Source organism: Apteryx mantelli, chromosome 19 (assembly GCF_036417845.1).
Source record: "Apteryx mantelli isolate bAptMan1 chromosome 19, bAptMan1.hap1, whole genome shotgun sequence".
Taxonomy (NCBI): domain Eukaryota; kingdom Metazoa; phylum Chordata; class Aves; order Apterygiformes; family Apterygidae; genus Apteryx; species Apteryx mantelli.
Window position 1 is genome coordinate 9806926 of NC_089996.1, and position 11465 is coordinate 9818390.

At 49.2% G+C, this 11465-nt stretch overlaps 1 protein-coding gene across 4 annotated transcripts; it reads left to right on the forward strand.

Annotated features, from left to right (window-relative positions):
- Positions 1 to 795: 795 nt before the first annotated feature.
- SLC25A19 (solute carrier family 25 member 19) lies at positions 796 to 8624 on the forward strand. 4 transcript variants are annotated; one of them, XR_010886054.1, is made up of 8 exons: positions 817 to 864; positions 1917 to 2063; positions 2584 to 2739; positions 3544 to 3714; positions 4704 to 4887; positions 6050 to 6180; positions 7397 to 8258; positions 8357 to 8624. XR_010886054.1 is itself a non-coding variant. In XM_067308214.1 (7 exons), exons 2-7 carry the CDS (start codon positions 1938 to 1940, stop codon positions 7595 to 7597), a joined length of 969 nt encoding a protein of 322 aa, XP_067164315.1. In that variant the 5' UTR covers positions 796 to 813; positions 1917 to 1937; the 3' UTR covers positions 7598 to 8624. The 4 variants fall into 4 exon arrangements, 3 of the variants coding, with proteins under 3 accessions (XP_067164315.1, XP_067164313.1, XP_067164314.1); XM_067308214.1 differs by lacking the exon at positions 817 to 864 and adding an exon at positions 796 to 813 and having other exon boundaries at positions 7397 to 8624; XM_067308212.1 differs by having other exon boundaries at positions 7397 to 8624.
- The last annotated feature ends 2841 nt before the right edge of the window (positions 8625 to 11465 follow it).

Genomic DNA, 11465 nt, shown 5'->3' on the forward strand with positions numbered 1-11465 from the left:
GTGCAGCTCCTCCCCAGCCTTCTCGTGTGCAGGTTGTGCCCGTGATTTTTGTAATGGATTCTTCTATACACTAGAAAAAGGCTCAGTGATGTGAGCGTTTGGTCTGCGGGTTGTTTTTGCTGTTGCTCTTAGTTATGCCCAAATACAGGCATAGTCAAGGAGTTGGCTCAGAAATGTCCTGATTATCCCATTGTTGGTTCTTTATTTATAATTCATGCTAGGGAATTCAATATAGAAATGACTTAGAGCGGTGTGCCTCGAGCTTTTGGCTCCCTTTTTTATAATGCTATAAATCATGTGGTGTTCATAGCTTGGGTCTCTGCTGAAAAGTTTAGAGAAACCTTCTTTCCTTGTACTTTGTAGAGGGAAGAAAAATGCGCTCGTTGCTACTGTGGCTGCATAGCGTCAAGGCTAAGGCAGCTGTAACCAGTCCCTTCGCGGCCGGGTTCCCTTTCTCACGCACCAGCTGTGCGGACCCACTTGCCAGAGGGGGTGGCAGGCTGCGGGAAGCCCCCGATCCCACCTGCCTCCCCGGCCCCAGCTGGCACCGCAGCTGCCAGCGGGAGGGCGAAGGGAGGTGGCGGCTGAGCAGAGCGGCAATTGCTGGTTCTCAGTGCAGACGTTGTTATAAAAGCAACACGGGTGACGGGGCATCAGGTGCCTAGACCTGCAAATTGCCGAAAATTAGGTATTCAGGATGCCAGGCTGCCCGGGGGCGGGGGGGTGCCGTGCCCGGGCGGGGTCGGGGACTACATTTCCCAGCGCGCCCCGCGGCGCGCAGGCGCAGTGCGGCGCGGCGGCCGGCCAGGGCGGGTGAGGCGCCGGGGCCGCGAGCCGGCCGGGAGCGCGCGCCGGCGGCCCCGCGTGGGTCTTGGCTCCGGGGCGGCCCGGTGCTCCCTGCGGGTCTGGGGGGCCGGGGGGGCTGTGGGGTTTGGGGGCGAGGGGGGGCTTTGGGGTTAAGGGGGGCGTGGGGTTTGGGGGGGGCTTTGGGGGTTAAGGGGGGCGCGGGGTTTGGGGTGGGGGGGCTTTGGGGATGGGGGGTTGTGGGGTCAAGGGGGGCGTGGGGTTTTGGAGTGGGGGGGCTGTGGGGTTAAGGGGGGCTGTGGGGTTTGGGGTGGGGGGGCTTTGGGGATGGGGGGTTGTGGGGTTTTGGGGTTAAGGGGGGCGCGGGGTTTGGGGTGGGGGGGCTTTGGGGATGGGGGGTTGTGGGGTCAAGGGGGGCGTGGGGTTTTGGAGTGGGGGGGCTGTGGGGTTAAGGGGGGCTGTGGGGTTTGGGGTGGGGGGCCTTTGGGGATGGGGGGTTGTGGGGTTTTGGGCTGAGGGGGGTTGTGGGGTCAAGGGGGCATGGGGTTTTGGAGTGGGGGGGCTGTGGGGTTAAGGGGGGCTGTGGGGTTTGGGGTGGGGGGGCTTTGGGGATGGGGGGTTGTGGGGTTAAGGGGGTGTGGAGTTTTGGAGTGGGGGGGCTTTGGGGTTAAGGGGGGCTGTGGGGTTTGGGGTGGGGGGGCTTTGGGGATGGGGGGTTGTGGGGTTTTGGGGTTAAGGGTGGGCTGTGGGGTCAAGGGGCGTGGGGTTTGGGGTGGGGGGAGCTTTTAGGAGGGGGGTTGTGAGGTTTTGGAGTGGGGGGGCTTTGGGGTTAAGGGGGGTGGGGGGTTGGGGTGGGAGGGCTTTGGGGATGGGGGACTGTAGGGTTTTGGGGTGGGGGCGCTGTGGGGTTAAGGGGGGGGGCTTTGGGGATGGGGGTTTGGGGCTTAAGGGGGATGTAGGGTTTTGGGGGTGGGGGAGCTTTTGGGATGGGGGTTGTGGTGTTTTGGGCTGGGGGGGGCAGTGGAGTGAGGCTGTGAGGCCCTTGGGGTGGGGGGTTTGATGGGGGTTCCCTGGGGAGGGGGCTTACTGGGGGCCCCCGTCTCCCTGCCCAGGCTGCGGGACGCCGGGCAGACATGGTTGGCTACAACCCCGAGGCCAAGTGCGTCTCCACGCTGGAAGCAGCTGCCGCAGGATCAGCAGCCGGGTTGGTCAATCGGGTCCTCGTCAGTCCCTTGGATGTCATCAAGATCCGCTTCCAGGTACCTTCCCCGTGGCCGGCTCGGGGACAGGGGGTGAAAGAGCCTGTCAGAGAGCAGAGCCGGTCTTGTCCTGGGTGAGCGGGTCACTTGTGCAACTGGAGAGCGTTAAATCTGTCAACCCTCACCTACATCGTACGAGGGTTATGCAAGATAGTGTGGATATCATTGGGCTTCTGTTTCTGTTTAACTTATCTTGTATATTTGAAAGGGATCTTGTTTTTTCTTAGTTTTTTTTTTTCCCCTTTCTTTCTCTTTTTCTAAACGATCTCCATCATCTAATTGAATTTCACCAGCATTCACACTGATTACATTCATTTTGTGCGTATGTTTTTATTCTGGCACATCTTTAGAGCCCTGCATCAATAACATCCCAGTCATTTCTTGATGTGATTCTGAGGGAAGACAGAATGTCTTTGCTTAGCATTGGTTGTCTGTCAAGGTTGTGAGTTCCTGAATTGGACACTTGAACCTCGCTAAAACATGATGTGGATTTGAAAGTATTTTCTCTGTTTTTCTCCAGCTTCAGATTGAGCCGCTCTCCTCAGGAGACCCGCTGGCTAAGTATCATGGCATCTTGCAAGCTGCACAGCGCATCTTCCGGGAGGAGGGCTTGGTCGCCTTCTGGAAGGGCCACGTCCCTGCTCAGTTCCTTTCCGTTGGCTATGGAGCTGTCCAGGTAAGGGGACCAGACACCAGCCAGGCCCAGTGTCATAGGACTCTCTGCTTTGCTACTCTTCAGACTAGCTGCGTTGGCAGATGCAGAAAGATCCACGTTTGCACTGTATTGATGCAGGCCAGCCCCACTTTCAAAGAGGTATAGCTGTATAATGCTAGCCTATAAATCCTAAATTAATACTCCTGAGCTTCCTGAATAGCTCTTGTTTCTGTTTGGCTGGCCTGGAGCACAGCTAAGAGTATGGCAAGCTCAGGTCTGTCTGTTCCTGGTGACATAGACAAGCCCTGCTTGTTCCTGACACTTGGCTTAGCAGTTTATGTTCCAAGGGTGTATAGTTTCTTTCTTTGTTTCACTTTTTCCTTACAAACTGGTAGGGCAGCAAAGTCAGTGAGGCTGACGAACGTATTTTGCACAGCATTGTCATGCTTTGTAAATATTAACGACATGTTTTATGATTGCTGGCTGAAAGAGTAATGGGCAGCATATCTGTAAAATAGTAAATACTCTTCAGGATACACAGAGCATTAAAATGAGATTTTCACACTTCTAAACGCAAGACTGTTGCCAGAAGTATTGGGGATCAGAATACCCCAGGCATTCCTTGGTTTGCTGAGTGATTTTTACAGGGCATTCTTTGAACAAAGGCTCCAACAGGTTGCAAGTTAGAGGGCTTTTGAAGGACACAGAGAGAGAAGGTGGTTACACGTGAGGGGTGGAGCCCTTTTGGTGAAGTGAAAGAACGGCTGGAGATCTGTCAGTGATAAGAATTGTCTCCTTGACCTATGTGTGTTTTTGTTTCTGTAGTTCATGGTGTTTGAGAGCTTGACAAAACTGGTGCACAACGTCACATCATACAGTGCCCGTGATTCCTTCGTGCACTTTGTCTGCGGTGGACTAGCTGCTTGCACAGCCACGGTTGCAGTTCAGCCTGTTGACACGCTACGCACCCGCTTTGCTGCTCAGGGTGAGCCAAAGGTATGGGTTAGGAATTCAATTTTTGGAATTATTATTCATGACAGTAACAATATTTCGTTTGTATGAACACGGGAAGTTTGAAAAGTATGTTACAGCCTGCGGGTTGACATAAAAGAACAGGTACTGTTATTGGGCAATATTTGCATTGTTGCCAAGTTATCCTCTGTGCTGTTGACATAGCTTTCTTAGTTATGTTTTATGGCTCCTTGTTTTGTTTGACTCCTGACAGGTGATCCAGAAAGAAGGAGAAACTGTCCTTATCAGGATAACTTGATTTTCATTTTGGCTGTTGGCCATTTAAAGAATACAATCCCTAGTCTGTTGTACATTGCGTGTTTGAAACTTTCCACTTACAAAGAGTCATGTTTAGGTGATGATGAGGATGATACTTGAAATTAGTCACCTTTCACCTGTGTTTCATATTCTTATTTAGAATAGAATTGGTCTCCGTGCTAATTAGGTCTATTATTACTGGAGGCATATGAGTTTGTATCAGAGCCATTTCTGTACAGGGCTTTGACTTAGCGTGCAGCAGAATCACAGTATATTCATACGAATTCTGTTACAGGAGCAAGCAGAGCTGTTAGGAAAAAAATAAATAATTATGTCTGTGATGCAAGTGGTCACAACCGATGACTCTTAGCTCTGTACCTCATTTCTTCTCCTCAGAGACACAGCCTGGATGCAGGATGCAATGTCAGTCCAGACCTTTTAGTGCGGACCTAACAATTTGGTCATTGAGTTAGTCTCTTGTAGCTAAGACATAGGTTTACGTTGTCACCTCGCTTATAAGAATCGCAGGGGCTTAGCAGAGATTACTGTGTGAAGATGTGTGAAATGACTTTGTTCATTACTTTGTGCTAAAAATCAGTCAGTTGTATTTGGAGCAGCGGGAAATCCCTATCACCTTTACCAGGAAATAACCTGACCATTGGATTGCTGATGTAAGCTCATTTCAGTAGGCATCTTGCCTCTTCTTTATTGTCTAGATCTATCACAGCCTTCGCCATGCGGTTGTGACCATGTACCAGACAGAAGGGCCTTGGACTTTCTACAGAGGTTTGACCCCCACAATCATTGCTGTCTTCCCGTATGCTGGTCTCCAGTTCTCCTTCTACAACATATTGCAGCAGTTTTCTGAATGGGTGATTCCAGCTGAAGGAAAGAAAGCAGGTAGGCGTCTGGGGCAGTGGTGTCTGTGGTCTTGGAGAGAAAGGGAGGATGAACGCTGTTTCGGGAGACTGACATAAGCTCAATTTTCTGTCCTCTCAACCTTTTCAGTGCAACATCTGACAAGTCTCTCAATTTCCCATCTCTCATTCTTACACCTGCGCAGGTATTACAAGTATAAGTGCAGTGCAGTTTACAAACAACTCGTGTTATAGAATGACTGCGATGGAAACTTGGGTAGATGGGAAAGCAGAGTCGCAGGCCTGGGCACTCTTTCTTGAGCTGTGTCGCATTACTCATACTGTGGGAAGACCATGTTGGCATCATTTTCTCTCAGTTTCATTAGTGCTGTGGGGACAGGACTCTCAGATTTCCTCAGGAAATCTGCCTACAGATTGCAGCACAGCTGTTGCAGCAGAAAATTCATTTAGCCTAATTTAAAACTCCCAAGCTCTTGGCTTGATATTTTTATGTTGATTTCTAGCTCCGTTATAGGAGAACCTCATCCTGATGCAGTCTGTCACCTTGACAGTTCCAGAGACTAGTTGCTCCCAAGGAGAGACAGTGTATGCAACATCAGCATCTTTTTGTTCCTCATCAGAATTTCTTCAAATGGGGGAACTAATATTTTCAAGATCATGTCTGCGTGTTTATTTTTAGATGGCAGATGTTGATGCTGGTTTTGTCAGGAAGAAGACTAATATCACAAAACTCATTTCCCACTGGCCTGTGTGAAATCGTCAGGCAGTGTTGACTTGTGACTTATATTGACTTTTTCTGGATTGGAATGATTAATCAGGAGTGCAAGATCTCCACTGGCTTTTACCTGAGGGGTATAAAAACTTTTCTATCCACTAGTGACAGGTTCTCCTTTGTTTCTTTTTTTATACTGTCACTTGGCAGAGCAAAAGAATGAATCAGTGCAATGAATCAAGATGAGCTGTTGTGCTCTGGCTCTGATGGACATTGTGAGCCTGATGCAGGACGTACAGGTTGAGGTTCTGTGGCCTGAACTACGCAGAAGAGACAATGTAACTTTAAAGGGTCTTTCTGGCCTTACTGCCTGTGTATAAATTATTTTACCTCTCACGACACTTTAATCAGAGCTGCCTGCTAATCCTCTCTTTCCTCTCTCTGCTGTCCTCTCCATTTCTCTGCTTCTCAGGCAATGTTAAAAACCTCGTTTGTGGCAGCTGCGCTGGAATCATCAGCAAAACCCTCACTTATCCTTTGGACCTGTTCAAAAAACGACTGCAAGTGGGCGGCTTCGAGCATGCCCGGGCAGCCTTTGGGCAGGTGAGAGATGTCTGAATTGACTGGTTTTCATGAGTTTGGATTCAGATGAAGGCAAATCCAGAGCCAGTTACCGCTAGAATGCAGTGATGATTCACCAGCAGCACCTATTGTGTTTGCACAGGAGTTGGGAGCTCCCAAAGAGCTTCTGGGAGCTAAGCATTGATCTCCCTTATTAACAGGAATAGTTGCATGAATAAGCAGGATTTATTTTATAATGTTAACCAACACGCCTGTGCTCTGCCTTCTCATCCGTCTCCAACAGGTTGACTGTCTTGGAGCTGGGGGTGAGTTAGGCAGGATTTCAGTTTATTTGATTTTTCTATTTGCTGCTTGGTATTTGTGGTTCAGGACTGAATGACGAGCAGGGGATGATGCTGGCTTCGTGCTGGGATCTCCTGTCTGTCAAGATCCTTTTCTGCAGTGAATATTTTGATAAAAGGTGTAGACACACAAGAGCTCAGGATGTGTCTTATGTACCAGAACATCCTGAAATTCTAAGTAAATTAAATACTTCTGGTGTTCTTAAGCACTGTCCTTATTACCTAAAAATACACTTTAAAAGAAATGCAGCTCTTTTAGGGAACTGTTTTGTGGGTTTTTTTCTAAAACACGGAAATTTTCTTTTCTTCAAATTCCTTGAGTCTGAGAAGCAAATCAGTCTGTATCTCAAGAAACTCTGGGAGTAGGAATTTTAAGTCCTAACCCATTGCACTGGATGCTTCTCCTCTTCCAGCAAGGCACAGAATTTGTCCTTAAGCACTGATGTGTCACAAGATGTTAAACCTTCATGCTGTGACATGACGACACGCTGATAACTAATTTAGAGACTTTAAATGCTGTAGCTGTGTTTTATTTCCTTCAGAAAACTGAAGAGTTGCCCCTCCTTAGAGAGTGAAGGAGATGGAAAGCAATAGCAGCGTGATCTGAAATAGTCATTCCGCAAACTCGTACCATAAATCATACCTGCTGCTGTAGCATAAAGCATTTGGGGCGCTCAGTTGGCATGACCTGCGTAAGCTTTTACTGACACCGAATGTGTACTTTGTCTCTACCAAACTGACTCTCTGGTGCTTTCAGTTATATTAATCCCCAGAAAGGCATCTCCAGGCTTCATGCCCTGATAGGTTTCTCTGACGTACTTTGGGGCTGTGTTCTTTCCCAGGTGAGCTGTCCTTCAGGTGTTGCTTGTTTCACCTTTTCACCACTTCTCTCGCAGGTGCGGATATATAGGGGTCTCCTGGACTGCATAAGGCAGATCGTGCGAGAGGAGGGCCCGGGTGGATTCTTTAAGGGCCTTTCCCCCAGCTTGCTCAAGGCTGCTGTCTCCACTGGCCTCATCTTCTTCTGGTATGAGCTGTTCTGCAGCCTGCTATGTGCTCTGAAGAACACCGATATCGCTACGAAGAAGGAAAGTTGAAAAGGGCGTGTATTTGGCTACCTGGTATCCTCCCGGAGGAGGGAAATGGATGGCTTTGCTCTGTCGTGAGCGTGCTGGAAACGCCAGAGCTCCGAAAGTAAGAAACGGCCTGCTGGGACCATACAGGAGCAGGCGACTGCAAGTTCTGCTGAGGACACTGAGCTGCTTTGCAGGAAACTTATACAGAGCACTTTTTTGTTCTACCTCCTCTAATATGAGCAGATGTTTAGCAAGGGAAAAAGAAAGGAAAAAAAAACCCAAGCGTTAAACTACCTAGCAGAGACTCTGCTCTGAAAAGGTGCCTGATAAAGTGGGGGAATTCCTACACTTGCCCTGGATTGCAGAGACGGATGCTGGCTTAGCTCGTGCTGTTTAACCAGCGTCACTTCTTGTTGCTGCATCTGCCCAGCTTCATTTCCCTGCTCATGGCCTGTGCCGTTTGCAGCATATTCTTATCTGTGTTGCACAGGTAGCTGTGTACCACTGCTGTTCTGCAGTCGGTTAAACCCTCCTTACAGGGCATGGATCCTTGGTTTGCCTTTTCTTTGCTGCCAGCTGCTACTCTTGATTACTGCTTGCTGGTTCCACATCCTCAGCCGCCTTAAACCCAGTATCTTCTGGTGATTCACGCTGACCCAAACTTGCTCTTCCTGGAACTCTGGTGAGCTTGATCGGGTCTCACAAGTGCCCATCCCTCCTCTTCTGCATCTTGCCATGCATCACGTAGGCTTTTGCATTGCCTCAGTCATTTTTTTACAGGTAAACCTGCACATTGAGAACCCTGCCCTGAGGGGGATTCAACGCACAAGCCCAGTTCCTACTTTGGGGCTCTTTGCTTCCCTGCCACTCTGCAGTGAGCAGACAGATGCTGTATAGAATTTTAGAGTCAATATTTAATCTACATTAAAACAATGAAGGAAAGTCCTGTGGAAACTAGTAAACATGCTCTTTTCAAACTACCACCTTTGAATGTTTTAGCCCGTATTTCTGAAGTGGCCTCAAAACATTTCTGAGCCTCTGTTCTAGAGTGGTGCTAACAGATAAAAATGTTTTGACAAGATCAGCCCAAGTGAGAAGGCTAATCGTGTAAAATGGGAATTGGTCACATAGCATGGTGTTGGATCAGGAAAGGATGATTGAATTATGGGTGGAAAAGAAGTGTTTTTCTGAAGTTTCAAAGGTTTTACAAATGGTGAATTTAAAAAAAACTGATTTACGTAAGAGGAAAAAAGAGGAAAACGGCCTTGTTCCTCCTCTTTTATTCTCTGTTATTTCAAGCTGAGCAGGGTGTGTCTGGATCAGCATGTGGAAGGCAGACTTCCAAGGAGAAACCTCTGCGATACAAAAGCATGTTAGTCATCTGGCAAATGGTGGAAAGGGGAGAGCACTGCAGTTATTTAGAGGATGGTTTGATGGTTCTTGTCATGATTCAAAGGGTTTTTTTGTGCCTCTTCTGCAATACTCAGGGTGTTAATCCCAAATGGCCTGGCCAAATTCCAGCACGACCAATTCCATTCCGCTGACACAACTTCTCCTGGCGATTTTGATTGCGTATCAGTGTTACTCACTTATCCCGAACTATTAGGAGAGGCTGTTTTTAAAGAGCAGCTGTTTCACTGGTGGGTGAAATATCCAGTGCGATGCCTTGCTAGCTTGGGACAAGACTTTGTGCCTGCTGCGATTTCAGATCTTTGAGTGGAAAACGACTGAGTTTCACTGCAGGTGGCTTTGGCAACTACGTAAAATTAGATTCCCTGAGCAGTGTCAGTGTCAGGTAGGAGACATATATGAGCCTCTAAGAGGTGCATGCGCTGAAAAAAATCAGCGGTTTTGCTTAAAGGAGAAAATGCAAAGGATGTCGAGTAAGGCTTCTCAGAGTGACTCCATCCCATTGGCATTTTCCTGAGTTATTCAGACTCTTCTGAGATCTCCCCAAAATCCTTTTAATAATATTTTGCCTTTATTTAGCACTGTTCATCTGTTATTCTAGGAAGACCTCATGACCACTAACAAACTTAGCCTCGTGACATCCTTCTGAGGCAGCAAAATGCCTCGTTTCAAAGCAGGCACAAACAGGTTGGGATTGCGACTGTCTCGGCTAGTGGTAGAGAGGAAAGCTGTCGCGGTTAGCAGGGACAGTACTGACTGCAGCAGAAAATTTTTCCGTGCTGACCTAGACTTCCATATCCCTATAGGAAATCTGGACCCATCCATCCTGTCCAAACATTGCAAGACTCTCGTTTTCCATTTTATGTCACAGGGCTGCTGTTAAACTGCACACAATAGAAGGAAACTGGTTAGGAACTAAGCGGTGGGAATCTCAGCCTCTGCAATAAAGCATGATTTTCTGTACTTCTCATGGGGGCAAAGAATAAAAAAGGGAAAACTCTGCCCTCTGCTAGGATGCCGTTCCCTGAACGTGCTCTGGAGCTTGAGAGAATACAGGCTCTCGGCTTTCGGATGCGTGCAACTCAGCTGCTCCATCGAGGGGGCAGCAGTGGTGAGTACGGAAAGATCCTCCTGTTCCGGATCTCTTGAGGGGGAGAAAATAACAATTCTCCCTTCTGTATTATATGTGCTAACCTGTAACAAATAGCAAAGTTGGAGCTGAAGCTCCGTGGCAGTCAGTGAGCTGCTTGTGCCGGTGTGGTTCCGGCTCTGGAGGAGGCGCCCCATGGTCAGAGGGCCTTCACACGCTGCCTGGAGATTATATATATACATATATATATATCCCTCTGGGCTGCTCATCAGGAATGTTACAGGTCCAGTAAGGCAGCTGGTCATCCTGTGAGCAAAGGAGAAAGAAGCAGCAACCTCAGAGTATTAAAAGTTAGGTCTGACAGTCGCTTCGTCGCTCGCCCTTGGTCAGCGGCACGTGTCGCCGGGAGGTTTCTGATGTGCTCTTGGCTAGGTGTAGTCAGGGAAGTGACTGCAACAAGAGTCTTGTCTCCTGTTCGGGAAGGAGACTGGTTCAATGCAAAAAACTAGCGGGGTTGGTCTTATTTCTGATGATGCTCTGGCAAAACCCCCTTGTATCATTCGAAGCTCGATTTCCCAGAATTGGAGGAGCAGGAGGTGGGAGAGATCTGTCGTCACCTTGTTCTTCCATGTGCTGCACCAGCTCTGCTCTTAGAAACCGGCTGTGCCGGTTCAGTCTGGCCTCCCATGACCCCCCGCAGCAGGTGACCCACCGTGAGCCACGCTGGAGTTTGCCTGCTGGGGATGGCTGGGATTTCACGCCACTGTAATCCTATTGGGGGGATTTGCGTCGCCTGAAGTTTGCCTCTTGGGCCGCTCGGCGGTTGCGTTTGTTTTCTTCTAGTGCCTTGTACCACCCCACCGCCCGGACGCGCTTCAGCGGGCAGAGCGCGTTCGATGCCAGCCGCGCAGTGGCTGCTGCGGGCTCCGCCGTGGCGCCTAGGCAGCCTTGGTCGGGAGCACCGTTATGCACGGATTCTGCACCGACCACGCGGTTTCCTGCAGCATGCACTGATGCCCGGGATTCCTGCAACAGGAATATTTCTTGGGATGCTCGTCCGGGGCTGTGTAGCATGATTTTTAAAAAGAAATGTTGCAGGGTTGGATGTGGAGTGGACTGTTTTCTTCTTTAAGTTTCTCTTGCGGTGCAGGACAGTCATTCCTTGCAGCATTTCTGTCGTCCGGGTTGCAGCTGCTGAAAGCATCGGATCGCAACGTGTGACGTGTGCCTACCTTTAAAAAGACGGAATATTAAATATTTTGTTACGCTTATGGCCGGCTGCAGGCTTTCACATTCCTTCAGTCCCAGCGTGCGCACGCGGGGGGGAGTTGGGCCACGCAGGACGGCCGTGGCCCCGCCACCGCCGGGAAGGGAGCATGGTCAGGGCCC

Bases quoted from the DNA above. Each gene is read 5' to 3' on its own strand.
- SLC25A19 (XM_067308214.1), top strand. From the start codon at position 1,938: ATGGTTGGCTACAACCCCGAGGCCAAGTGCGTCTCCACGCTGGAAGCA. The intron at 2,740-3,543 runs GTAAGGGGACCA...TTGTTTCTGTAG, and splicing joins TTGGCTATGGAGCTGTCCAG to TTCATGGTGTTTGAGAGCTT. The intron at 6,181-7,396 runs GTGAGAGATGTC...CTTCTCTCGCAG, and splicing joins CCCGGGCAGCCTTTGGGCAG to GTGCGGATATATAGGGGTCT.